This window comes from Trichoderma harzianum (assembly GCF_003025095.1).
Source record: "Trichoderma harzianum CBS 226.95 unplaced genomic scaffold M431scaffold_6, whole genome shotgun sequence".
NCBI lineage: Eukaryota > Fungi > Ascomycota > Sordariomycetes > Hypocreales > Hypocreaceae > Trichoderma > Trichoderma harzianum.
In genome coordinates, this window is record NW_020209254.1 from 580,600 (window position 1) to 607,277 (window position 26,678).

The 26,678-nt window shown below is 51.7% G+C and overlaps 9 protein-coding genes across 9 annotated transcripts; 5 read left to right on the top strand and 4 right to left on the bottom strand.

The window, feature by feature from the left end:
* Window positions 1–391: 391 nt before the first annotated feature.
* On the top strand, window positions 392–1,186 carry M431DRAFT_494837 (hypothetical protein; the record flags this gene model as incomplete). The annotated part of the gene is made up of 1 exon (XM_024917287.1): window positions 392–1,186. One exon carries the CDS (start codon window positions 392–394, stop codon window positions 1,184–1,186), a length of 795 nt encoding a protein of 264 aa, XP_024774297.1.
* A 1,887-nt stretch (window positions 1,187–3,073) lies between these two features.
* M431DRAFT_86285 (hypothetical protein) lies at window positions 3,074–4,463 on the top strand (the record flags this gene model as incomplete). The annotated part of the gene is made up of 3 exons (XM_024923656.1): window positions 3,074–3,353; window positions 3,418–3,954; window positions 4,039–4,463. 3 exons carry the CDS (start codon window positions 3,074–3,076, stop codon window positions 4,461–4,463), a joined length of 1,242 nt encoding a protein of 413 aa, XP_024774298.1.
* A 667-nt stretch (window positions 4,464–5,130) lies between these two features.
* M431DRAFT_424867 (hypothetical protein) lies at window positions 5,131–6,614 on the bottom strand. Its single transcript, XM_024915059.1, has 2 exons — window positions 6,267–6,614; window positions 5,131–6,191 (listed from the first exon to the last, which is right to left on the bottom strand). Exons 1-2 carry the CDS (start codon window positions 6,449–6,451, stop codon window positions 5,330–5,332), a joined length of 1,047 nt encoding a protein of 348 aa, XP_024774299.1. The 5' UTR covers window positions 6,452–6,614; the 3' UTR covers window positions 5,131–5,329.
* A 785-nt stretch (window positions 6,615–7,399) lies between these two features.
* M431DRAFT_86078 (hypothetical protein) lies at window positions 7,400–9,761 on the bottom strand (the record flags this gene model as incomplete). The annotated part of the gene is made up of 5 exons (XM_024923635.1): window positions 7,400–8,030; window positions 8,092–8,932; window positions 8,994–9,379; window positions 9,443–9,659; window positions 9,722–9,761. 5 exons carry the CDS (start codon window positions 9,759–9,761, stop codon window positions 7,400–7,402), a joined length of 2,115 nt encoding a protein of 704 aa, XP_024774300.1.
* Window positions 9,762–12,110: 2,349 nt separating this feature from the next.
* On the top strand, window positions 12,111–16,692 carry M431DRAFT_5273 (hypothetical protein; the record flags this gene model as incomplete). Its single annotated transcript, XM_024920706.1, has 4 exons — window positions 12,111–13,371; window positions 13,450–13,695; window positions 13,756–13,850; window positions 13,909–16,692. 4 exons carry the CDS (start codon window positions 12,111–12,113, stop codon window positions 16,690–16,692), a joined length of 4,386 nt encoding a protein of 1,461 aa, XP_024774301.1.
* Window positions 16,693–17,346: 654 nt separating this feature from the next.
* On the bottom strand, window positions 17,347–18,360 carry M431DRAFT_481838 (hypothetical protein; the record flags this gene model as incomplete). Its single annotated transcript, XM_024915988.1, has 4 exons — window positions 17,347–17,681; window positions 17,772–17,938; window positions 18,000–18,096; window positions 18,183–18,360. 4 exons carry the CDS (start codon window positions 18,358–18,360, stop codon window positions 17,347–17,349), a joined length of 777 nt encoding a protein of 258 aa, XP_024774302.1.
* Window positions 18,361–19,224: 864 nt separating this feature from the next.
* Window positions 19,225–20,191, bottom strand: M431DRAFT_508042 (hypothetical protein). Its single transcript, XM_024919055.1, has one exon. The coding sequence runs from the start codon at window positions 20,059–20,061 to the stop codon at window positions 19,381–19,383; it is 681 nt and encodes a 226-aa protein (XP_024774303.1). The 5' UTR covers window positions 20,062–20,191; the 3' UTR covers window positions 19,225–19,380.
* Window positions 20,192–21,454: 1,263 nt separating this feature from the next.
* M431DRAFT_508044 (hypothetical protein) lies at window positions 21,455–23,764 on the top strand. The gene has a single exon (XM_024919056.1). The coding sequence runs from the start codon at window positions 21,532–21,534 to the stop codon at window positions 23,491–23,493; it is 1,962 nt and encodes a 653-aa protein (XP_024774304.1). The 5' UTR covers window positions 21,455–21,531; the 3' UTR covers window positions 23,494–23,764.
* An 857-nt stretch (window positions 23,765–24,621) lies between these two features.
* Window positions 24,622–26,622, top strand: M431DRAFT_494847 (hypothetical protein; the record flags this gene model as incomplete). Its single annotated transcript, XM_024917288.1, has 5 exons — window positions 24,622–25,290; window positions 25,355–25,587; window positions 25,660–26,205; window positions 26,264–26,389; window positions 26,460–26,622. 5 exons carry the CDS (start codon window positions 24,622–24,624, stop codon window positions 26,620–26,622), a joined length of 1,737 nt encoding a protein of 578 aa, XP_024774305.1.
* Between the last annotated feature and the right edge of the window lie 56 nt (window positions 26,623–26,678).

Consider the following 26,678-nt stretch of genomic DNA (forward strand, 5'->3'; position numbering starts at 1 on the left):
CCTGTGGAATCCTTGCCGAACTTTATTGCTTGCCATAAACTCTATTGCTTAGGTCCAGAACGAGAGTCGTTGAGCCATCACTGAATCCGGTGAGTTGGGCCTACAGAACGGTGGGCTTTGATATCGCTGCGGTGTTTCTGATGAGTAAAGTGGCTTACTGATGCGGTAGCGCCCTTTAAAGTCATTGTGGCCGAAAACTTCATGTTAGCAGTCCAAAACGCTGTGAAGTGTTAAGAGTTGAAGTGCATGTTGAATATGCCAAGTGACATCATCGGTCGTGTAAAATATGTAAGCGGGGAGGGGAGTAAAAGCTTCATTCAACTTCCATCTCACAGTTTCCCATCTCCACTTTGCGTGGCTTTCTCTCTCTCTCATCTCCAATCCCCAAGCAATGGCATCGGGTCAAAAGACGTTCCTCATCACCGGCGCCGGGCGGGGCATCGGCCGGGGTCTATCCCGGATTCTGCTCCAGACCGGCCACCGGGTCTTCCTCCTAGATAGCAACAAGGCCGAGCTGGACCACACCGCCGGGCTGCTGGCTAAATCACACCGGCGCGGACAGGACTTCGAGACGGCACTATGTGACCTTCGACAGCCGCGGGAGATTAGCGCGGCGGTGCAGCAGGCGGACAAGCTGTTTGCGAGCCGGCTGGATTGTTTGGTGAACAACGCGGCGTACACGGGCGGCGTGGGCGGCACGAGCCTGGCGGACATGACGCTAGAGGAGTGGAACAAGAGCATCGAGACGAACCTGACGGCGCCAATGCTCATGACGCAGGCGTGTCTGGGGATGCTGCGAGCGGCAAGAGGCTGCGTGGTCCACGTCTCGTCCACCCGGGCCGTCATGAGCGAGCCCAACAACGAGCCCTACTCGACGACAAAGGCCGGGATGCTGGGCCTGGCGCAGAGCATGGCGGTTTCTCTGGCGCCGGACGGCATCCGCGTGAGTGCGGTGCTTCCTGGCTGGATTCACGTCTTGAACGAGAGCCGCGAGGCGGATGAAAAGGGCGTCAAGTGGGAGGACGGCTTGAGCGAGGCGGACATGAGGTGGCAGCTTACGGGGAGGGTAGGAAAAGTGGAGGACGTTGCAAAGGCGGTGCTGTATCTGGCGGAGAGCGAGGGCGTGACGGGGGTGGAGATGGTGGTGGATGGAGGAGTGACGAGGAAGATGGTGTATCCAGAGTGATGGACATGTGGACAAGATACGGGATATCCGGGGGAGGAGGGGAGAAGCGTGTGGGGGATTTGACAGGTCACAGTGGTGGTACAATATTCGAGGACATCATCTCCTGATATTGGAGGAGGAGAATCAGAACCGGGCCGACACAAAACAACGAGCCAAGCTTCGGTGCAACAAGATGAGAAATACCAGCGTGCAGCAGGCGATCATGACGACGGCGGAAGACTCGGTGCTGCTCCCCCTTGCATCGCCTTGCATCACTCACGCGAGAAACGAGAAGAGGGGAGGGAAATTAAAGCACAGCTGCATTGCTGCATCTCCAACATTTCCTCATTCGGCATGCGACAGGGAACCCCGCACGCGGCGCATGGTTTGGTGTGCTTGTTTACAGCAGCTGGTTATTTGCTTGGTCGCGCGGCTGAGCCCGGATAAAGGGATGTGTGTGTGTGTGGTGGTGCATTGCGCGAGTTTGGGGGAGAATCAGGAAGTTGGAGAAGAAGAGGACAAGTTGGCGTTTATTTTGGTGTTGAGCCTCAAGACAGCAACACAAGCACTGATGATCGCCTGTAAGCTGTACCGTACTGTACTGTACTTGCTATTGACGTCAGTTGCTGCTCCATATTAAATGACCAAGTAAGGGTAGCAAAAGACAGGCTCCTACATCGGCGTCAACCGAGACTTGCCATTCAAAACCCACGCCCTGCTGTATGCAAATCACCCTGCTGGAAGCAAGTAATAAAATCTCGTCGAGTTAGTAATAACCTGTCCCTTGCAGTGGATCCTCCAACTGTGGGGGAGACACACACACACACACAAAGACAAGGCAAGGACAAGGACAGGCGCGTGGGAAAACGGAGAAGCTGGACTTGGAGTAGTATTACGGCTTAAAACATCCGATACGAGGCGAGGGGCAAGAGAGAGAGAGAGAAACACCTCGCTTGTTACTCGAGTTTGCTGTCCAGAAGACGCATTGGAATATTGTAGACAATACTGCAGCAGACAAAGCATGAAAAAGATCTTGTAATAGTTCATAGTAATATCAGCATCGCCGTAGTCTGAAATTATGGGCTTCTCATGGGTCCAGCTCCGTTTGTCGGCGCCCGTCATATCGATATCGACTAATTGATAACGACGATTGCTTCTCTCAATTCTTTTTTTTTTCTCTCGCGTCTCTCTTATTCCCGGTCTCGTTGGCTGTCACTCTCTAAAAGGGTATGTATGCGTCACACAATTAGACATATAAACCCCCATCGATCCCGTCCTCATTTGCTAACCTCGACGTTCTTCCCCCTCAGCAGCGTTGTACTATAATCGAAAAAGTCGATCTCCGTTCGGCTCCCCGCGCGTTCTCCGATCCGTGTTGCTGCACCCCACCTTTTGATCGCATCGCATCGGCTATCGTTGTGCTTCGGCTTCGCCACCAAAATAAACAGCTTGAACCAACAGCTTGGTCGCAACAACGCCTCCGGTTTCGCCTTTGATATACGCGCTGTCGCAAGACAGAATCAGCATAAAGCGAATCATACGGAACAAGATTCAATCATAAAAAAGAAGAGAAAAGAGGAGGAATACAACTAGCTACCTCTGGCATCTCCCAGCTATACCATAGATCGTCCCGCTATCAGCTTCATCTTTTGCGACAGTTACCTCGGGAAACACAACTCCCGCGCCAACTATACCGAGCCTCTTGGTCCAAGGCTAAGCAGCCTCTTATTATTGAAATAACCTATTCAAATCCCCTTCTTCCTCTCCCCTTTTTCGCCCATCATGAGTGCAGCTCCTCGCCTCCTCGCCTCCCTCTCCCGCCGCGCCGCCCTCCGTCCTCTCCAGCCTCTCCGACCTCTTCGACCCTCCTTTGGCGCTGTCCAGACTCTGTCCATGGCCGCTCGCACCATGGCCACCGCAAGCAAGATCAAGGTCCAGAACCCCGTCGTCGAGCTGGACGGCGACGAGATGACCCGCATCATCTGGCAGAGCATCAAGGACCGCTTCATCTACCCCTATCTCGACATTGACCTCAAGTACTACGACCTGGGGCTCGAGTACCGTGACGAGACAAACGACCAGGTCACTCTGGATGCGGCCGAGGCCATCAAGAAGTACTCTGTCGGCGTCAAGTGCGCCACCATCACCCCTGACGAGGCCCGTGTCAAGGAGTTTAACCTCAAGCAGAGTAAGTTGCTTTCTCCTGAACTCTTGTAAATTCTTCTTATAGACTCCTCTAATTCATGTTCTAGTGTGGCTCTCTCCCAACGGCACCATCCGAAACGCTCTCGGCGGCACCGTCTTCCGCGAGCCCATCGTCATCCCCCGCGTCCCCCGTCTCGTCCCCGGCTGGAAGCAGCCCATCATCATCGGCCGTCACGCCTTTGGCGACCAGTACCGCGCCAAGGACCTCGTCATCCCCGGCCCAGGCAAGCTGAGCATGGTCTTCACCCCCGAGGGCGGCAAGCCCGAGGAGGTTGAGGTCTTCCAGTTCAAGCAGGGCGGCGGCGTCTCCCAGACTCAGTACAACACTGACGAATCCATCACCGGTTTCGCCCACGCCTCGTTCAAGCTGGCCTTGGACAAGAAGCTGCCCTTGTACATGAGCACCAAGAACACCATCCTCAAGAAGTACGACGGCCGCTTCAAGGACATCTTCCAGGAACTCTACGATGCCAAGTACAAGTCCGAGTTCGAGGCGAAGGGCATCTGGTACGAGCACCGTCTGATTGACGACATGGTCGCCCAGATGATCAAGAGCTCTGGCGGCTACATCATGGCTCTCAAGAGTAAGCATTCTCTCTCTTTCTATCTCCCTTGATTCAAAGAAGGAGCAAAATGACTGACTTTTCTTCTTCTTCCTCCTCCCGCAGACTACGACGGCGACGTCCAGTCCGACATTGTTGCCCAGGGCTTCGGCTCCCTCGGCCTCATGACCTCAGTCCTCATCACCCCCGACGGCAAGACCTTCGAGTCCGAGGCCGCCCACGGCACCGTCACCCGCCACTACCGCGAGCACCAAAAGGGCCGCGAGACCTCCACCAACCCCATCGCCTCCATCTTCGCCTGGACCCGCGGCCTCGTCCAGCGCGGCAAGCTCGACAACACCCCCGAGCTCGTCGCCTTTGCCGAGAGCCTCGAGAAGGCCTGCGTCGACACCGTCGATGTTGATGGCATCATGACCAAGGATCTCGCCCTGGCGTGCGGCAAGACTGGTCGTGAGGACTATGTTACTACGAATGAGTACATGGATGCCGTTGAGAGGAGGCTCAAGTCTATGCTTGGTGCCAAGCTGTAAATTGGGAATTGATATCTCGGTTTACTAAGACGATGAGCGTGATTTGACACAAAGAGAAATAAAACATTAACCAAATCTCTGCTAGGATAGAGAGAGGAGTAAAAAAACAACAAGGAAGATGATGTATAAAAGAGGGGACGAATGAGCGCAATTGTATACCACTATGTATCAAGTATTTCTATAGAGATGTCATGTACATAGAATTGTTTTGTTCAAAGACCATTTGTTGAGTTGTCTAGAAATGAAACACAGCGTTGACGAAGCAAAGCAAAATCATTCATCACGACAAGTCCAATATTATTGTCTCGGTTTCGTGTGTACAAACTACAGTCATCACTTCACTTTATATCAACGTAGACTGATTCCTCATGGTTTGAATTTTCCTTTTTGCTAGAATACATCTATTATTACCAACACATTCGAGTTTTTTAGGGAATAAAAACGAAAAATGAAAAAATGAGAGCGGCATGAAGAATTACACGTAAAGTAAAAAACTTTCCGACAGGTTTCCCTCAAAGAGGGCATCCAAACACATCCGCCCCCTCAAAGCCCGAGGTTTTCATTAGCCTCCTTTGATTCCTCCGTTATCCTCTGACTCTGACAAATGCAAAAGTTGGTTGTTTTTTGTTTTGAGAAACAACCTCGTCGCTTTGTTTCCATGCCCATTGGCAGGATAACAAAGAGGCGACAACAAATCTGCGAAAGAAGAAGAAAATGCAATCCCGACTCCTTCCAGACGTTATGAATAGAGCCGAGACCAGATAGTAGCATAAACTTTGATGATGACGCATATGCCGTCATGGCTGCGCAAATAACCATATCTCTCAAGTGCATAATCCCCAAAGAAATGATCATCAGGAAACTCCTTATTCGTCCTTGCTCGCTGCCGCAGCGTCCTTCTTGGATTTACGCGCCGTGGGCGTTGCCTCGACATCGCTCTTGCGCTTCTTTTTAGTCGGCCGGCTCGAAGACCCTCTAGGCTTGTATCCGGTATCGTCGTCCCTCTTGCGCTTGCTGCTGCGGGCTGCGGGTGTCGCTCCGAAATCGCCATCGTCGTCCATGCTGGCATCGCCGTCTCCGCGCTCAGCCGCAGCACTGAGCCGCGCAGCCGCGCCAGCCTTCTTGCCCTTGCCGCTGGCTTTACTGCCGCCACGCTCGCCTTTAGCACTTCCGCGTGGCTTTCGCGCGCTGGCGTGACTGCTTCCACCGCCAGCGCCCGTGCCAGCCCCCGCGGCCTCGTCGTCGCCATCGCCATGCGTCTCTCCGTCTTGGAGGAAGATCTTTGGTGCATGTTTCCGCAGCCAATTTGTGACACTAGTAGGGTTCTTGGTCTGAGGATTTGAAGGGGGACGCGCAATGGGGTGGGCGAGCGGCGCCATCGTGGGCAGGGTCGAGTCAGGGTCGATTCCAGTATCGACGAGGTAGATGTAGTCGTCAATATCGTCGGCGGACAGGAAATGTGCAGGATGGGACTCGCCATCGGGAGCACCCAAGTCGGCAAGGAACGAGGATTTGGTCTCTTTCGCTGAGTCATAAGTCGAATGGGGGATGTCGCTGAGCATCTGCTCGAGTTTCTTCATGGCAGCCTCCTTATCCTTGCTGCGATCACGGTCCATGGGCAAGCAGAGGGCGTTGTCGTCTGAGGGAGGCTTGAGAGACAGGTCTATCCGTCGGTCTGTGGGAATCTGCGGAGAATTGTTGACTTCGAGGAGAAGGTCCAGTAGCCGGCTGCAGGTAGGGAATGACGGGTTAGAATGTAATTCCGAACTGGTGATGATTAAGAACAGCAAGAATTGCACATACTCATTCTCTATGGCCAAGCGCTTCACCGTGTTGGCAGCCTTGGCCTCTTGCTTGTGCAGCTCCTCGCACTCGTGCATCTTGTGGTCGAAGACGATACGCATCTTCCGATACTTCTTTTTCCACGATTTGTAGCCCGCTGGCCTCCGCTCGGAGCCGCCGTCGGCTTTGGCTGGGGAATCAGCCATCGCGGCGGCTGGATGGGGGTGGATTGGCAGGGTTGATGAAGCTATCGTGAATGTAGTGCGGAATGCGCGATTCCGGCGTTGGTTCGAGAACAGTCGCGCGATGTATCCGGAGCAACAAATGCGTTTTCAAAATGAACGACTATGAGTTCGTAGCAGGCCCAAGAAGAGACGTGTTGGCCGATGGCATTGACGATGGAAGAGGAAAAAGAAAGGAAGAGAGAGAGGTCGTTAACGCATTATGACAGAAAAGAAAAAAAAAGTGGGTGGTAACGAAAGGATGAAGCGTCAAAGGAGGCTGATGGAAAAGCAAAGGGGCGTTCGGCGCGATGCTCTTCGTTAGCATCAATTCATTGGATCAACCGACTCGATCAAATTCAATTTTTGCCCGTCTTGAGACGCGCTGGAGGTTGGCGCTACTGGTGAGTGCTGCAGGTGCTCCAGGGCCTGCACAGGCACTAGAGGGCGCTGTTTCAGCGGCACTTCGATGCAGCTCGTGTCATTGAGGCGACGCCAAGCTGCAGTAGCGTCCGTCCGTTGGCCAATTTGTATGCACAGCTTCCAACGCTGCAATTACAGGGTAACAACGCAAACATTCAATGAATTACGGATGACCAAGAGACCAAATTCACATGGATGCGTTCATCAGTATTGAGTATAATCAATTACTACGCTTGATGTTAATTAGCAGGTATTTTATTTCACATTTTTACATCTTCAACACAGACAATGGTTATCCTTATGAGCCTTGCTTCTTTCTTCGTTGGCTCTTCTAATATTATTCATCCATTACTGTATATGCTTTACATAGTGCTCAACAACACCACATTTTGAACCTAATATCAACTAACCCGCCATTGTTATTGTTTCCTTTGCCTGGCCCCTATCATTGTTATTTCTGTTGCTTTCCATCTGCTGTAAATGCAACTCATCCCAATCGTCTCTCATCAATTACGATGATACCTCCTTGCCCAGCCTCTCCAACTCTTCGCTGATGAATTGTGAAGCGTTAATCATCTCCGTGCTGCCATATACCACCCGCTTGCGGGCACGATCTCCGCTTGTTCTGCTAACCCACTCGTGCAGGTTTCCATATTCCTCCATGCTGCCGCCGCCAACTGTGAAGACGACCGCTTCACTAAAGCCCTGACGTCGTTGTCCAAAGCTTGCTGTTTGGCCAGCTTGTGATCCCGGGAGGCCGCCCGGTGCACTTCCTGCCCCGCCGGATCGGATGGCGCTCGGTGGTGGCATGGTACCTCGCGCATTGGCAGAGCGAGGATCAAAGTACAGGTAGTTCTCCGTCTTGGCAATTGCCGAAGATGAGGCCGTGGAGGGCTCCATAATAGACTCGACAATCTTGGTAATCGTGAGGTCACGATCCGCTGGTAAAAAGTTCTTAACTCCGCTAATCAGAGAATCAAAGTTCGATGTGAGGCCAGATGGGACACCAGTCTCCTTGAGGCGGTCCGTCAAGCGGGAGGAAATGGAAGAAAATCGTCCAAATAGGTCAGACGAAGCGGCTTGCTGGTTGGAGTTGTTGTTGATGGTGGTCAGTTGTGTCATCTTGGTAGTAGCCCGTACCCTGACTCATTGTTAGCAAACAAACCCGTAACTATAGTTGCTGGAAGAGATTTGCAACTCACTGTCGAACGTAGGACAGAGATGAAACATCTGCGCCCGCTGCTTCGAGAGCCTTCTCAAACGACTCAAAATCGGCCCGCCCGACTTCTTGTTCCGTGCTCAGGAACCAAATGATAAACAGCCGTAGCTTGTCTGTTGGATTGTTGCCCTTATTCTCGTCCTTGATGATTTCCAAAATTTGAGCCTTTGTTTGCTTCATAACGTTTTCCTCCGTCTGGAAGTAGTTATCCAGCTGTCGATCCTTGATACCAGATAATAATGCTGCCAGAATGTTCATGTGCATGTCTAGAATGCTTTTACGCTCCCGCATCTCTGGCAACAATGTTATCGCAGCCTTGAGGTGCTGTGCGCTGGCACTCGTATCGTTTTGCAAGTCTTCCAAGCTCGACACTCCCGTCGTCTTCGTGATGGCAGCTGTTTCCTCCTTATACTTGGTTAATTCTGCGTCGATATCTTCTGCCACCTGCGGGAATGGGACGCCGGCATTCTTGATCCAAAAGAAATCGTTGGCGGTCAAGTCGTAACCCTTCTTTGATGTGCCCTTGGCGGGGTTGCTCTCATCAACTGGTGACTCGATTGTGATGCGGTTGAGTTTGATAGAGAGAACATCGTGTACAAGAGATTGATACGTCCATGAATGCGACAGCATGGGTATCAAGTCAACGTTGCGGTCGAGGAGGATAAGTACGGGCCTAGAACTTGGAGTGCCGGCTGCCGTAGGTCGCGCGTTGGAGAATAGGTTGTCTTTTGAGTTTAGAATATGATCTCGGAGCTTGCGGTCGAGCCGTTGCGCAACCATCTCTGCGGCGGCACCCTTGGGGCAGCGAATGATTGGAATAACGCCTAGAACGATGCAAGTCAACATATGGATCCTCTCTCAATATACTCAATTGTCTCGACTCACCCATGGTCACCACTACACTGAAAAGTCCACTGACGATCCTATCCACCACCGCATCCAGCTCGGCATCGCTTGTCTTTGCACTGTTGAGAGCCCAATATGTGTGCTCGTTTTGCATCCCCAAGCTGAAGAGATCCGGCTCGGCAACAATAAAGTTTAGATATTGGTCAAAAAGCTGCGCGATCTTGTCCGATGTCCCTGCTTCAGCCGTTTGTGTGGCGAATTCTTCTAGCAGGACTCGAGGAAGAGAGGACAGGAAGTTGACGTAAGCTGGTGAGTATAGTCCTTTTTGTAAATCTTCAGTCATGAGCTGTAGGTTCCGCGCATTCGGCTCGAGCAGATATATGACTGGGACGTCGGGTATGGGATATCGCGGAGTGCCGATATGCCTGTGTGGCGAACAATTAGACGCGGTCTCGCATTGTCGTAGACATCAAACAGGTGAAACTAACATGTGCATTGTCACCCCCATAGAGCGCAAGTCGCTGACGCGCATGACACTGCTGATGACATCTCTGCCAAGGTCATCAAAGACGAGGACTTTCCAGATGGGATTTCCTTCAGCGTCGAGAATCGGGGCAACGGGGGCCAGCAAGCCGTTGGCGTGGGCTTCTTCTGTCTCGCTCGATTCGATGGTTTCGTTGAGGTTGAGGATCTTTTTGAGAGACGCTGCGGCACACCAGGTTGTCAGAATTGGATACCGCACACAATGCTAGCCACGCATTTCTCACCTATCTGGCGATCCCGCAGAGAGTTGGCTTTGGATGCCATGGTTGGAGGGAGCTTGAGTTGTCGTATTTAAGCAGATACGTAGGTACGGGGAGTAATCTCGACTTGCGAGGCAACGCAATGGGAGACGGTCGAGGACTCGCTCGTTGCTCCACAACTATGGCAGGATCGAATCAATCGTTGGCACACATGCGCATGCAATCGCCGAGCACAAAAGAAGAGAAATCCGCAGCCAAACGGAGTTTGCGCCGATTGTTGATCAGAGTCTGAGCTTGAGGCCACGATATCGAATTACCCCCCCAAAGCCAGCTGCGAAACGGAGCTCTCCCGCTATAACTGCCCCCAGCAGGTCACTGACTTGCACGCTAAGAACACCTGCCAGGCGGTAGCTGCTGTGTCGCGGACCGACTGAATGGCCGAGCTGCCGTTCCAACATTTGAGCCTTCCAAGGTGGAGCTCCACTATGACATGCCCCCGGCAAAGCACGATTCCGGGCGCGTTGGTGCCTGACTTCTGGGGCGGCCAGCCAGCACAGCTTGTCTACCAAACACGACTTTTTACAAGCATCGACAACGCTCCGTCAACATCAATCTCCCGTTCCCATCGGGTTGCGACAAGTCCAGCATCGGCGCCATCGAGGAACCGCGTGTCTAGACCTCTGGCGCTTCGAGAAGAGGGAATTCGCGACCAATAACTCCCGCGACGGCACTTTTCTGTTGTTTCCCACCCCCCTTACTTTCCTGGTGCGTCTTGCACGGCTGGGAGAGGGCGAGCTACGTGTTCGCCTCCGGATAATACTGTAAACACCTGGCGGCAAAGGGGGCCATGAAGTTTCTGTTTCTACCGAGTACGAGTACAGAGTAGGCTGTGAACAGGATAGAAATCAATCTGCTGCGTCAAGTGCAGCAGCCGCAGGGTATGCCCACCTCCAATCCCCTCCTCTAGCACTCATTTCCCCGATTCCTGTCTGCGGCACGCAACATGCAAGCCCCTTCATCTTCTTCCCGAGAGCGGTTTTCTTTATCTTCTTTCTTTGCCTGCGCAAGCATCTGTCTGGTGTTGGCGCGGCCATGATGTTGGAGCGGCCCTTTTTGTATCGCGTGACGGCCATGATCAAAATCCATGGGCCGCGCTCTCTATAATCCTTTTGTTACCATTAAAATGCGAGACGTTGAGCAAAGCGACTTGCGCGGCCTCGGCCTTGAATGGTGTTGGACATGGGGCCTCTCTGTAAAAAATCAGGGAGCTCCCAGCCGCCAAGAGGGTGTGTTATTGAGGCCTGACGAGCAGTGTTCCGCCGTGCCTGCATCCTAGCCGCGCCCGGGTCTAGATGTGAAAGGCTGCGAGATGTCGGCAAGGCGATTAAAGTACCGTGTCGTTGCGCCTTGTCGCAGCCCATCGGCAGGTTGCCAATCACGCGACGCCCACCTTGGGCTGTCGTGGCGGCGTCACTTGGAGGCTCTGGGGATGCCTTTTGTCACAACCGGGATCGGGACATGCCTGCTCTCCGTCTGTCAGCACTCCGACCGGCATTTAAAATGGGAAAGGAAAAAAAAAGAGAAGAAAACAAGAAGAGAAAAAGAAGCTATTTCGAAAATCATCTTCCAATTATTTTCGATCCAAGCAGCTCTTTTTCTTTTTTCTTGTCCTTAATCCGCCTGGCGCCTTGTCACCTTGATGGCGGCACACATGCTCTATGTTTGCTTGCCTTGCCGATCCTTGGCTAGCGACGGCGCTCCACCCTCTGTACTGGCAACTTTTACCTTTTCCATCAATGTTTCGCGTCAAATTGCAGACTGGCATCTCGTCTCGCCTTTGTTCTGCTCAGCTGCGTCATACCGCCGACAGCTTCATTTTTCATTTTTCATTTTTCATTTTCCTTTCCCGCATGAAGCCATCGCAGTTGTCTTCAATCCATCTCACCTTCATTCTTCTCTGCAAAATGCTAACCCACCCTCTTTTTCTTTCAACAGAACTCGCCCTACCACCCCTTGTCCATGCAATTTGCCCTTTTCCGTACTAGCGCTCTGCTGCCGAACTCTGCCGACAATCTCCCGCTAGGCCTCGAGTGGCTTGTGCCAAGTACCGTCACACATCAAATTCTTCGGGTGAGTACTTAGAGCTTTGGTTGCACCGCCTCACACCCGCCCTGCAGCACTTCTGCATGAACGCCACAGCCACACCCACGCGACATTCGCAGCAGCTCGCGTTTCCAGCATCGACGTCACATTAACAGACCAGACTTTCCCTTTGTTTTCCCTTGAATGCTGGAGTAAACACAACCAATCATCTCCTCGGTTGCTGATGGAATCCTAATAGTTCTAGAATCTGATCCACCTGTTTTTATGATTTGCGTATGTTGCCGCCTGTACCAGATATAATTGTCCGAAAATGCAGTCCTGGTCTGGCTCCGGCCAGAATGGCGCAAATGATGGGCATAATTCCTGGCAGTCCGGCTACACATATCAAAACCAAGGCAACCAGTTTGATCCTAACCAGGCCTGGCAACAACCGGCAACTGAGCAGGGCTCATACCCTCATTTAAACCAGCAGGACCCATCCACGTCCAACTTCTTTGAAGCGTCCCACCAGGGAAATGCCTTTCTTGCTGGAGGCCTTCACTCCGCTGCCTCCAGCCAAGCCCCGTTCCATGCTGGCCATGGCGCTCTTTCTTTGAACCAACAGTACTCGCAGCCGGGCCAAGATGTGATGGATCCTGCTTTCAGTAATATTCACCCTGATTTATATGGTCACCAGCCAAAGGTCAACCTGGGTGGAGATGGTATTGGCCATATGGGACAGGTTCAGAGCCACCCGCATACGTCAGCTCAGTTCACGCAACATGAATTCGCATTCGCTCCCCAGAACGAGCAGCTGTACGATCCTGCCGTTCCGTTTAACCGCCAGCCTCAGCAAGTGTCTCAGCCAACTCGTCAAGGAAGTCACACTCCCGTCCAGCAGTTTGATAACTTGCAGGGTGGATATCCCCAGGGCCATCAGTTCAGGCAGGCACCGCAATCAGTGCCGGTTCAACACCAACAGCAGCAGCCATATCACCAGGGACAGCCCTTCCCAGCCGCTGTTGGTGGACAGGGTGATCAATACCAGCTTAATAATAATTTGGTCTATCAGCAACCAAATCCTCAGTATACTTCACAGCAAGGATATGCACCCCAAAAGGCAAATGCATATGCTACACCCCCTCAAGGAACGCCCGTACAGCAACAGTCGCAACCGCTTCAGCAGCCTTCCGCGGCATCCTCCAACCATCCGACGCTGGCGACGAATGCCGGTGCTGCTCCAGGTATACAATATGGAGTATCCCAGCAGCCGAACAATAGCGGCATCGTAGCCACCTCTGCTTCTATTGGCCAAACAGTGATGGAGGAGGCGCCAAAGAAAAGGAAGCGCATGACGAAGAGTGCTGCCGAGTCGATAGTTCTGGAGCAGCCGGCATATCCCATAGATTTCCCGGTCGATGCTCTTGGAAGAAGAGGCGAAGAATCCGAAATCCTGTCCGTTCCCGTACCGTCAGAGGAAGAGGCGCAACTCATGGCCCAGTTTGCGAAACGGACCAAGGCTGCACAGATCAAATATCCTTCGATTAATGGACTTCCACACCTTGTGTATGATGGTACTATTAAAATTCCAGGTACGAAGTTGCCAGGCACCATGAGCTCTCTTCTTCCCTGTCTCCCACGTGTAGCTAACATCTTCTTCCTTCACACAGCACCCAAGAGCTATGACAAGTTGACTCCTTGCATTGCGCTGCCGCCACGCCACGACCGTCCCGCGATTCCCGAGCTTGGATACCTGCCTTGCGAAATTCAGGGTAAATTTACCATTCAATATCGGCCATCTGCGGAAAAGGGCGGGTTGGACGAACGACGGGACGAAGCAAGCCAGTTACTGGATGAATACGATCGCTCTATGAATGCTCTCGGTAAACGCAGACCAAAATACACCGAGTATCCACGTATGTTGAAGAAATCCTTGCTTTTTGTGTGACGGTAGACGATACTAACTCAATCTGCAGATGCTTTCAAAGAGCAGCTCAAATCCGACGAAGCTTCGAAGAACAAGGCGGAAAAGAGGGCTAAGAAGGAACAGGAGGATGACCGAGCGAAGCCGGTATGTTATTTCATATTGCTGAGCTGAATGAATTTTGTGCATCGCTAACAATCCCTAGATCCGTTCACCCATCCGCCCAACTGATCCTGCCGAAGCCGCTGCTTGGGATGCTATTGGAATTGTCCATATTGAGGCCTCTGTTGCTCGTACTAATGCTCTTATCGCTGGAAGAGTTCAGCAAGCGGGAGAATTCTTCATTAAGCTCCGTGGCGAAATGAACAAGGCCAAGTTGGATGTGGATGCTGCTGTTAAGAGCAAGGTGCCGGATGCCGAACTTGCAGAACTAAAGCACTTAGCAGAGCAGAAGAAGGAGGCCTTCTACCGCGCCCTCGACGTCACCATTGAGCATGCCGACGACAGCGTCTTGGATAACCTCGGAGGCCACCAGAAATTGGTTCTCAGTCTCGTCAACGCCATGATTTCATCAATCAAAGCAGGCGACTTCTCCGGGAAGCTCCCCAAAGCATTACTGGAAATCTTTACTCATTTCCGCATGACAAAGAAGATTGCCGAGACGACGAATTTTGAAACGGTCAGAAAAAGGTTCGAAGATAAGGGCGACGATGAGGTCAAGGAGATGGCACGCGAAATTGCTGCGAATATGAAAAAGGTTACCAAAACTGCAGAGTCAGAGACGGCCACGGGATACACTGGAACCTCTGCAGCTAGCAGAGCTAAAGCTGGCGTCAAGCCATCTGCAGAAGCTCCTTCAGTCAAGCGAGGTCGAGACGACGACACAGACTCTCGGACTGTGAAAAAGATTGCGGTGGAGCCCGGTAACAGCTCTCTCAGCAAGAAGCTGGCCCAGCCAAAGATTCACCCTCCGGCGGCATCGAAAATCATTCCACCCAAAGCGCCTTCGTCGATCTCGTCGATACTGCCTGGTAAAGCACGACCTGTACCGAAACCAGTGGTCAAGTCAGAGGCAGACAGTCCATCTGCGTCTAGTGATGATAAGAGCAAGATAGACGTCAAGAAAGCAGTAGCAAAGGCGGAAGCTGGCAAGCTGGCTATTAACAAACTGGAAGCCAAGCCTCTCGCACAAAAGGCATCTTCGACACAAAGTGCCAGCGCCCTGTCGGGCATTGCTTCTCTGCTCGATTCCATCAACGCTCCTAAGGCGACAGAAGCTCTTGTCTCAGTGGTCAGAGAGACAAGGGAGTCTGATACACCAGAAGCGCCGGAAGAAAAAGCTAAACGACTTCGTAAAGAGGCTCGTCGAAAGCTTAGGGTCAGCTGGAAGCCTGAATCAGAGCTTGTGCAAGTCAAAATCTTCCACAAAGACGATGAAGAAGACGAGGGCAGAGAGAGCAACATGATACGAGACGCAGCCGATGACCGCTCCGAGGGTATGGTTCTGAAACAGCGCGCAAACGTGGAAGAGGACGAAGACGACGACGACATTCCTTACCAGCCTTGGTTGGGACCGGTCGAGATGGACTTTTCAGTGCTGGCCGACGATGTACGGAGTAAGAACTACGTTACGCGTGGCGGCACTGTGACTTTTACGACCGACGAGCAGCAACGAATCGCAGAGAGGGAGCAGAGAGAGCTTATGGCCATTTACACTGATATTGACGATATTCCTCCAACGCCCAAATCTCCTATTCCGGAGACGGCAACTACGAATCCTGAAGCCAAGACTGGCTACCTTCCCCGAGATGATGCCAAGTACGAAGAAATCCAGCTTAGATGGCGAGATGAACAGCAGTATGGACTCGATGAGGCGCTACGCTCTGCTATGAAGCGGCTCGACGCCAAGAATAGCCCGTCTAATAAGCTTGACTCTATTCTCGGCCGGCTTCAAGGAGGTGTATCGTCGTCATCTGCACCCTCCTCACAACCCGCATCTTCTGTGCAATCCCGGCAGACATATCACCAGCTCCCGCTTCTCTTGGGCCCTGCAGCAGAGGCACTTGTACTTGCGGCGCTTCAATCAGACAAGACCAAGGCTTGGCGCGACACAAACCCCGTTCAATACGGCGATACTGTGCGTTCCTACAACTATACCGACCCGACAGTACGACTTAATGGAAACGCTGTCGAGGATGCTGCGAGGAGCTTGATTAGCAAACCGTTTCCTGCAATCGCACCACCAGACTGGCTTTCGTTTGATCAAGAAAGGGTCAGGGAATGGTGGTTTGGATATAACAAGGAGGTGGCGGTCAGACAGAAGAAGGAAGAAGAAGCACGGGCCAGAGCTGAAGCTGAAGCAAACGCGCTTAAGATTGCCGCTGCTACTGCCGCTGCCGCTGCGAACCCCTCGAATAATGGTCAGTCTCAAGACTGGGCGACGGCGCAGTTTGCCCAGCAACAGAATTACGCCCCGTACATGGCACTGCTACAGCAGATGACTGGCGGGCAGCATCAAGCTATTCCCCAAATCCCATCGACAGCAGCACCAGCGCCATCCCAAATTCCCGACGGTCAACTGCAGTCGATTCTCGCAGCCATCAACCAACCTCAACAAGCTGCTGCAGCGGTGCAAGCTGCGAACATTACCAGCTACCTGAACCCGAACGACCCTTCGTACCAGCAGCTAATGATGCTTACTCAAATGGCACAGGGCCAGCAGCCACCTCCACCTCCGCCACCGCCGCCATCATTTGGCCATGGGGCGGAGCGAGAGAGGGAGCGAGAGCGAGAACGAGATTGGGATCGAAACGAGAATTCGAGAGGAGGCGACAGAGGAGGCGATCACGGAAAGGAAGGCAGGAAAAAGAAGGGTACGCTGCCACCCCATAAGCCTGCCAACAAGGCTCTCATAGGGACCAAGCCATGCACTTTCTGGCAGCAAGGCAAGTGTGCTCGAGGTGATAAGTGCACCTTTAGACACGGGTGAAGAGAAGTCTACCATTTTTGTTTCTCTCTTTTACAATTTTTTTTTCTCTTTTCATCATTCTATCAAGGGATTGTATCGAGGCACATCGAAAACAAACGTGGCATAACGCTCGAATAAGTTTATCATGGACAGCGGGATAACTGGAAAACCTGAAAGGCGTTGAAGTTTAGAAGGGTGGGTGGAATAGGGCAACAATTGTTTCAACAAACAGTTTGGGCGTACCTGCATGCCTGTATATTAGATATGAGTCGTCTTAGTTTACAATCTTCGGATATTCTTTGTTAAACACAGATATATAGTCTGTGCATAGGGAGCAGTATTCTTTATGCACATAGCTTTTATTCCTAAGCCACGCGTAATAAAAATGCATCATGATTTAATCATATTGGGCTGGAATCCAAAGATACATTCTGTGAACAAATTGAGGGGCTATGAAAAATTATTTATGCCAACCATGATGAAACAGGTTTGCTACATTCCATCATACTTTGACTCTTTTTTATGAATCTTGATGTGAAATCACCGACTAGTAGATACGCGACTTTCATCGTAACAAAAGGCAGTAGATGAGTGTAATTTCACGTGAACTATTTTCATCTCAGCTGCTAAATCTTCGTTCCATCTCCTCGCCTCTCTCTCTCCTTTTCTCCCCAACTACTCAGCAGCCTCCATCTCCGTATCCCCCGCCGCCCCAGGCCTCTGAATCAAGCCCCTAAGGCTCAAATCATACACAATGTCTTCGACCCTCTTGACCTCGTATTTGACGCCGTCTGCGCGCTTGCGAATGATGTCGTTCTTGAGGTTGAGCAGCTGGAATCCCGCAAAGAGGTCCTTGACGAAGGCGCTGATGGTGAGGGGGAGCTGGAAGTCCCCCAAGGTGACGCTGTTTGTGGCGAGGCGGGAGAGGTCCTGGGTGAGGTCGACGAGGGAGAGGAGGTATTCTTCTATGGTGATGTGGAAGGCGTCGCGGTCTTTGAGGTTGGTTGGGACTTTTTTGGTTTGTTAGTTTGTGTAGCTTGTTTTTTATGCAACTAGATAGATAGCTAGAGAGAGAGAGAGAATCAAGGAGAAGGCTTTACCCGAAAAGATTGTGCCGACTTCTTCGAGGGTGAGGAGGCGGCCGATTTCAGCGGGTGAAGAGGATTCGGATTCAGAGGTTTGGGATGGGGGGAAGCCGCCTAGCCAGGCGCAGTAGATGGCTGTGCCGATGGCATGTTGCATTGAGCGCGTCCATTTCTGGTTGTATCTGGATGAGGCGAGTTAATTTGATGGTTCATTGTGAAAAGAGAGAGAGTGGGAGAACAAACTTGTAGTAAGGGTGCTGGGAGGCGACGGTGTTGAGCTCGCTGATGATGGCGGCTTCTTCTTTGACAGCGGCCTCGACTTGGGAGACTAGCTGAGGGTCTGTGGATGAGAGAGTTAGTATGGGATCGTTTGATTCTGATGCTGTATTTGAGATGGATGTGATGTGATCGAAGGGGAGCATTTACAGCGTGAGCGAGGCGTTGAGTGAACTCGTGAGAGCAGGCCTTGGGCTGTGGCCACGACCCGATCCAGTCGCTGGATGAGCTGTGAGAGAGTATCGCGGATCTGGGTCTCTTCCTCGAGCTTGGCTTCGAGGGAGGCGAAGATGGAGGGGTCGAGGAGAGCTGGCGGAGGGGCAGACATTGTGAATGTGAAGGCTTGTGGTTTGTTTGTTTGGTGAGATGGACAAGGCTGAGATGGGGTGGCTTTGGTTGGGCAAAAGTTTTTTTTTTTCTTCCCTCTCTTTCTCTTGTCCTTAGTGGCTGGAGGTTTTGGGATCTGGCTGGGCTTTGAGGATGGAAATATGGCGTTTGATGCTACGGGCTACGGAAGATGGATGGGTGAGAGCAGATTTTTACGGGGTTGGGGAAGATGGCGAGGCTGCATCAACGCGAGGTTGCATCCAGATTTTGGTGACGTCGCGAGGCTACAATTTGGGCGCATAATCAAGTGAATCTACGAGCAAACTTCAACCTCGTCACGTCACAAATCTTTCTCAGAAAACTATCTACGCTGTCTATGGAAAGAATCTCTTCTTCACCACCAGGGCAAGCCCCAGCAAGCAATGAAAAGAGATGGTTGTCGCGTCGCCTGGAGGCAGTGTAATACCAGGGACACTGTGGGCGGAATCATGTGCAAGCACAGAGGAAACCGCCCCGAAACCAAAAATAAGAATAATCACGATTGGTCTCCTTAGAGACCTTTCAGAGATTAAACTGAAAAGAACAGATACTACACTTGATCTAAGCCAAAAGGCAAAGAGAGCTAAAGAAGAAAGGAAAAAAAGATTCTAAAATGCGGGCGAGCTGCGAGGAGTTTTATAGCTGTGAATTGGGCGGTGAGGTGTGGGGCGGCAGAATGGCAAAGTGGGTGGGGATTGGCTGGGTTGGAGAGGTTGGGGGCTGTTGCCTGGGGCTGAGAGCTCCGGTAGCATCGTGAGTCGTCTACCTTGATACGTCCAAGTATCTACCTACTATCACGAGTACAGCACAGCACTGTCATGTAAGTACGAGCACGAGTACGGAATCAAGGATTCTTGACAAAGCTTTTGGTGTACCTCCAAGATTATATACAGGCATTGGATGGTATCTACTACTCAGGATTCTCGCCGGCCACTGTGGAAAACGGCGAGCTGCATTCACATTGCTATTGCAGCAAGGGAGCTCAAAATCGCCCTGCCTCGTCTCCGATATCCCACGTTGGACCAGTCAGTTTGTGACGGCCAAAAATCTCAATGGCGTCCCGCACAGTCCACTTCTTCCAGTCTGCGTCGGCATGGCGGCCGTACCACTCCCTCGCAAAATCCCAAACCTGCTTGATCGGACGCACGTCTCCCTTTGCAATCCCTCTTGTAGCGCACCATTCGTCCACCTCGGCCTCATTGCGAAAGAGCAGCTGGACCGAGCAGGTGTAGATGACATTGTCCCAGACCTTGGTCATGGGCACCGGAAAGTGAATCACGAAATCATCCGTGTCCACCAGCTGTCCGTCCCGAGCCGTGATTGTCACTTCGTCGCCGATGGCGCCAGTCCGTGTCGTAAAGGTCGATGTTCCACCTACGAGGTGCATCACGCCGAATGAGCACCAGGCGCAGTTCCCCCACCACTTGCGATCCCCTGAAGACACAATGCAGGTTGTGGGTGCTGCCGAGAAGGGATGGCAAACCCACACTTCGTCGGATTTGGGGTGTAAGACAACACCATGGTATTCTGCCAAGGCTTGCAGGCCTTGCCTCGTCGTAGCTACATCACTTTCGAAGCGGGTTGCGATGTCGCTGACGGTGGGAGCACGCTGGTTCTTGAGAAAAGAGGATATGATGAACTCGTGCAAGCTGGAGTGATCCATGATTGCAGGCCCGGAGTATACTATATGTGGCTTCGAGGTTTCGAATGTTGCGACTCAAACAGACTTTATTTGTATGATATGCCGGAAAGGGCCTCTATTACACATTTATATATTCCCGATGTAGGTCGTGATATTGCCTCAATTCGGTAGTGATCATGTAAGTTGGCTGAATCAGCATGATTATTTGATCGCGCGGGCCGTGGAAAGGCGCGCCCAAGAGAAGCCGAGTGGAGAGTTCCACTGCTTTGTACGCCATGTTGATTAATCAAAAAAAAAAAAAAAAAGAAGAAGTGTATGCTGATCTCAAGTGGGATGAATTGGTTTGGTGAACCAGAGGGGCAGCAAGGCAGGCACAAGGTGCGTTGCTCTTTGTATCCTAGATGTGCGAGATGGCGTCTTAGTACAGAGCAGTATATAAGATGATACTAAGCAAACTCAACAAGTCCTATGGATGCAAACAGTGAATCTTGCAATATAACATTTGAACTAAACACAGTTTTAGAGCCGCATTACTGTTCCAATTGCCTAGCAGTACAATAGCTAACCCGACGGCGAAACTCTCGAACATGCCCAGACGACGCCACGAAAACCCGATCGTGGTGGTTGAACAACCTCCCAAGGGACGGACAGAAGAGCTGCTCCTTCAGTTGCAAATGGAACATCTCGCTCTGCAGAAAGACGATTGTAGTTTAAACCGCATTCACACGGCGAATTTTACAGTAGCAGCGCAGATGAAGAAGCGTACTGCGAAAGTCTGGTGCGAGGGGCCTTTGCACTGGCCGAGACAGATCCCACAGAGTATGTTGCGTGCTTTAGAGTGTGTGTTGAGAAGTGTTTGAACACGAGCGCACTGCAGGCTGAGAGATGGAGCACTTGGGGAGGCTACAAGGACGCCCAGGTGAATGTATGTAAACAGACTGGCGGCCCTCTCTGCAGAAGCTGGTAACATCCACATCCTTCCAGCAACCATGACCGTCGCGATAGTCGTGGTTAACTCTTATAGTCGCTTATGGCTACCACTAAACCTTTGACTTAAAAAGGCCCCTGTTTCGTAGGTGGTTTCGGACATCAACCAACACAGCCAAAACCGGCTATGCCAACCCTGCTGTACAGCATCATTGCGTCTAGTACATAGGCCTACAGTACCTACTAGGTAGTAGATATCAAAACAAGTGTCCGGGATTTGTTATAGTGCACACTTTTCAACTGGACCTAACATGCCCCAGAAATGGATTTCGTGGTACATAGTGGTGACTGTGACCTTCAAGTTGTTTCTATTACCTACATGTAGGCAGCCACAAGGCTGGATGAGTCGTCAGCTAACGATGCATGCAACCCGCCAGATTGCGTCAAGGTATGCGCCCACTGAGCCTCGAAAATCTAGCCATAAGCCATCCATAAGCTTCCTCCGCCCACATACTCCCAGACTCCGCTATCTCATAGTTCACCCTCATTCATCAAGGTAGCGCAATGAACGATGACGACGATAAGGACCAGTCACTTCACGAACTCAGCCTAGGCCACGGAGCATCTATCATCTCGCAGCTCGTCGATATAGGCAGCGAGCAAAATCAACAAAGACACACCAAGTTCCGTCCCTTCGTCAGCCGCCTCCAGTGTCTCCGGCCGCAAGGCAGGGAGCTGCGCCGCACGTCAATCAACGCCTTTCACGAGCAACAATATGTCGCGCTATCATATACCTGGGAGCCTTCAGAGTACGAAGATCCTTGCAATGGGCGGTACCGCGTTGAGGGCTGGGATGTCAACCGTCTCAAACTTTCGGCAGTTCGAAATTGCGTTCTTGATCGCGTCCTCAGCTACATGCGCTACGCCAAAGTTCAGTTCCTCTGGATCGACGCTGAATGCATCTACCAAGACACGTGCGACGATGTTGCCGCTTGCACCAGCCACCGCCGTTGCACTCAGAAGCGTGATGCTCTACAAGCTATGGACCTCGTCTACCGGCTCAGCAAGCACCCCGTTGCGCTATTAGCCCGTCCCCTGCAAACGGAATTCGAGCTGGACCTCCTGACAGACATCCTCTCGGGGCATCTCGTCGACGGCGACTGTAACTTTCGGCTCTCGCGACCGACTACCGTCGACAAAGCGACCGAGGCCTTGTCGCTACTTGGCGAGATCACCCGGGACATTTGGTGGAGCCGTGCCTGGACTTTCCAGGAGAACTATCACGGCGGAGACCGAATGCGGCTGCTGATCCGCCATGATCAATCACTAGAGCGGCAAAAGCTGCGAGTACGCCATGGGATATTTGGTGAGATACCGGGCGAGTTGTGCGTGTGGTCCGTCGCCTTCTCCACAGAGGCGACGCGCCTGTGCCTGGCGCTCCGCGGTGCAGGGGTAGAACTGCGGCCGGATGACGTCCGCCGGATCGACGACGTGCTTCGAGCGGCTACGAGGTATACAGCGGTGCTGCACGAGTCGAGCACAATGACACCGGCAGTAGTCACTGACATCGAGGCGCGTGGGTTGTCAAAGCCGTGGGACCGGCTTGCTATTCTTGCAAATTGCTGTCAATACCCGGTGCGGTTGGATTGTGAAGCTCTCAGCAAGCAGTATCATAGCCTAAGTTTGTCGGTGCTGGCCATGTGTTTACTCAATGGCGAGATTCTCGACAATAACGACAGCAGCCTGGAGCTGGTGGCCCCGCTAACGACATCGGGGTTTCTTAAAAGAAAGCTGTTTGGAGCATTCAGCGCGCCAGAAGACGACCCCAGGCGGCTATCATTCAACAAGGGCTGCCGACTGACCGACGTGAAGCTAACAGTGGGTGGTATCTTGACAAAGGGGCACTTGTGGAAATTAAGCCATGTTATTGACACCTCCATGTTTCGGAAGAAGCTGCCCTGGATCAACAACCCGAGCGGTCGACTAAAACCGAACCAGCGGAGGCGTCTACTACAGCTGGTTTACCGCTTAAATAAACTTAAACACTACCCTCTCGCTGGCCAGATGGACGAATATCTTGCCACCGACGCCAAATCTAACGCTAAGAAGGCCTATACCCCCTTTACTGAGAATTATCTCCACTGCATGGCCGCTGAAATAGCAGCAGCGATTAAGGCGTGCCGAAAACTGAGGTTAGGCAGCATATGGTGCCCGACGAGGCGGTCGCCCTACAGCGCAGTCTTTGTGTGGCCTGATAAAGACGAGGACGAGGACGAGGCGCATCCACCGCCGGCGTTCGTCTTCACCTCGGCATGGTTCCGCGATCCGGGCTCAAAGACTTACGAAGCCAACGACATCGACCGCCACGTCTCGCTTGAGGTTAGCCTCGAGGAGGCCCTCGACGGCACCGGTGTCCCACACCTCCGTGTCCGCAGGTCCCTGCTCGGCATGTGCTTCTTCCACGGGTACCCACGCACCAAAGTTGTGTTTCCCTGGCCGCGAGCGCTCCAAGCAGTTAAGCCTTAGTACAAGGCCTACTCGTACTAGTAGTGAGGAGTAAAAGTACCCATGATAGTCGGTATTAACCTCACTACATGTAATTAGCCAACGTTCTAATATATGATAATTCTCATTTCTTCGTCTGCTTTTATATGTTAGCCGGTCGCCAAAGCTGCAGTTCTAAATAAACATCTTTTCCGTTATGTATATGTACAATAGACAGTATCCAATTAGGTAGCGTATGGTGTCGAGTAATGGGCTGAGCTCAAAACTGGAAGACCATTGGTTCAGTTCAAAGGCCATTTCGAAATGTATAGTATAAATGCTAAGTTATTTCCACTCGCACTGTACTAGCTACAAGCCCCACAACCAGGTCCATGCGGACAGAGATTCTAAGGTAATGAACCGGGACACTTATTTCGGTTTTCACTGTAACACTAATGCCCTCCTGAACGCTTTCCACGCTGTCACTTTCCTCCCATCCTTTTTTTCCAGCTGGGTGAATTAAAGTCCTCCTACGCTTATAGCCATGGCTCTCCAACTTTCTATTGCAGCACGCAATCTCTTGAATCAGTAAGACGTATTAATCGGGATCACCGAGGCGTCGTGGGGGCATATCAAACCGATGGCCCAGGCGCGTCTTTGAGTACTGTTTCTTTATTGTAGATTTGTTTGTCAAACTGGATAGGTATTATACTCCTTATTTACCTACCATGGTGAAGCCTATTGAGGTCTCGTACCGTGCCTTGGGGTGGCCCGTTCCGAATTCTCGGGCCCTTGCCGGCACCGTGCCATAGACTGGCAGGCTGCCAAGAGGTGCTAAATGGGGGAATTGAATATGGTAAAACTTGGAATGTAGTACTGTAATTTACCTATGTATTTACTTAGACTACTACTGTATAGCAAGGTAACATGCGACTCCTATTTCGCCTTCTATTGTATCGGTGTTTACAGAGGGGTGTTCCATTATAACTTTAAGTTACAGTATAGATGTATAGGTAGTATAATAACTTGGCCTCTAGCCTAGTTGTCCAGTGTTATATTATATTTACAACATCATTCTCACTTCCAATTAGAAAACACTCTTCTCCCCAGGGAACGACGTCTTCAAACGTCTAAGCCTCCTTGAACTGAATCTCAATGACAGCACTCAAGATGAGGGCACTTTTGCTCTTCCTCGTTATTGGTACCGTGGTCACTTCACACCCAACGGCAGAACCAGCACTCGTGACTCGAGAGGAGGTCCAGAAAGCAGTGTTTGCCAAAGTTGCCATTGCTTTGCAACCAGACGGCCGCGAACTCCTCGAGCAAACTCTCCATCAAGTCTCTGACCCCTCAAGCAAGCAATACGGGAAGTACCTCAGCCAAGAAGAAGCCAAAGCTCTACTCCGTCCTCGGCAAGTCTCTACCGATACCGTCAAGGGATGGCTGCTAAAAGCTGGTATTGCTGCTGCTGATATTGAGAGCGATGGACAATTCATTCATGCCGAGATCAAGGTTGAACAGGCCCAATCTCTGCTGGGCTCCGGCTACAACTCGACTCTGGGTTCACAGACAATACCGGTTTCTTCTCTGCCAGAGGAGGTTGGGACCCATGTCACGACCATCCAGTATGCTCCGATACCTGTATCGGCGACATATCCCATCGACAATCTACCTGTTGCAAGCCCGGACCCCAAGCAGAACCAGACGGAGATTCCTGTTGATCTGAAGGAATGCAATTCGGCAATCACCCCCGGCTGCTTGAGAAAGTTGTATCATGTCGGTGATTATCGTGCGCAGCCTGAGACAAGCAGCCTCTTTGGCATAGTCGGTTTCGTAGGAGTAAGTCATATCATCTTGAACACTCTACCATGTTATAATAGAGAGACTAACATGTCGATATTAGCAATCGGCTCAGTTTGATCAAATCACCAAATTTCTCAACGACTATGCACCCTATGCAGCCAACGCCAGCTTCTCCGTCGAATCTGTCAACGGAGGGTTAAACCATCAGGGAAACGATACCTCGCAAGGGGAGGCAAACGCGGACATGGAGTACGCTATTTCGCTGGGATACAACATACCGGTACGCTTTTACGCAACTGGTGGTGATAACCATGACATTGTTCCGGACCTGGAGTAAGTTTTGCTTCGTTTTCGTGACTGCCCAGCTTCCACCTCAAAAGGAGGCACTGACAAATACAACCACAGCCTGAATGATACAAAGAGCGAATCACTTGAGCCATATCTCGAATTCGCCCGCCACCTCCTAGATCTCGACGACGACCAGCTACCCAGGGTGGTCTCCATCTCTTACGGCGCCAACGAGCAACTGTTCCCCAAGGCATACGCCCAGCAAGTCTGTGACATTTTTGGTCAGCTTGGTACCCGTGGCGTCTCCATTGTCGTAGCTGCTGGCGACATCGGCCCCGGTATGTCATGCCAGTCGAATGACGGCACGAAAAGGCAAAAGTTTATGCCGTCGTTTCCTGCAACGTGCCCCTATGTGACGAGTGTAGGGGGCACCTACGAGATAGGCCCCGAAATAGCAGCTAATTTCTCGTCGGGTGGCTTTTCCGATTACTTCGATCGCCCGAAATGGCAGGATGAGACTGTTGGGAAATACCTCGAGCTGCATGGAGAGGAGTGGAAGGACTACTACAACCCTTCTGGGAGAGGGTTTCCAGATGTGGCGGCCCAGGGGGTAAACTTCCAATCTTGGAGTCATGGAAATGAGAGCTCATTCACCGGAACAAGGCAAGTTTTTTCCTTCTTTTATACGCCACGCAATTGGGTTGACTGACATGGCATACAGTGTGTCTGCGCCAGCGTTTGCAGCTCTCATCGCCCTGCTCAATGATCATCAACACGGAGAAGGGCGGCCTTCTATGGGATTCTTGAACCCTTGGATCTACAGTATTGGTAATGATGCATTTACAGAGTACGTCGGATCTGGGCTTCCTTTGAACTTGTTCATAATACTTTGGAGTATGCTGACCCGAGAGTGACAGCATTACGGAGTCCAAGTCAATTGGATGCTACGGCATTAGCATGTCAGGTGCTGAATCGCCTGTGATACCCAATGCAGGCTGGAGCGCCGTACCGGGATGGGATCCAGTGACGGGATTGGGCACGCCGTTGTTTGACAAATTACTGAATCTGTCATGCGTGTAAGAGACGGCTAGATGAGAGCAGATTTAGTTGGAGATGGCTGTTTATAGCTCCATACC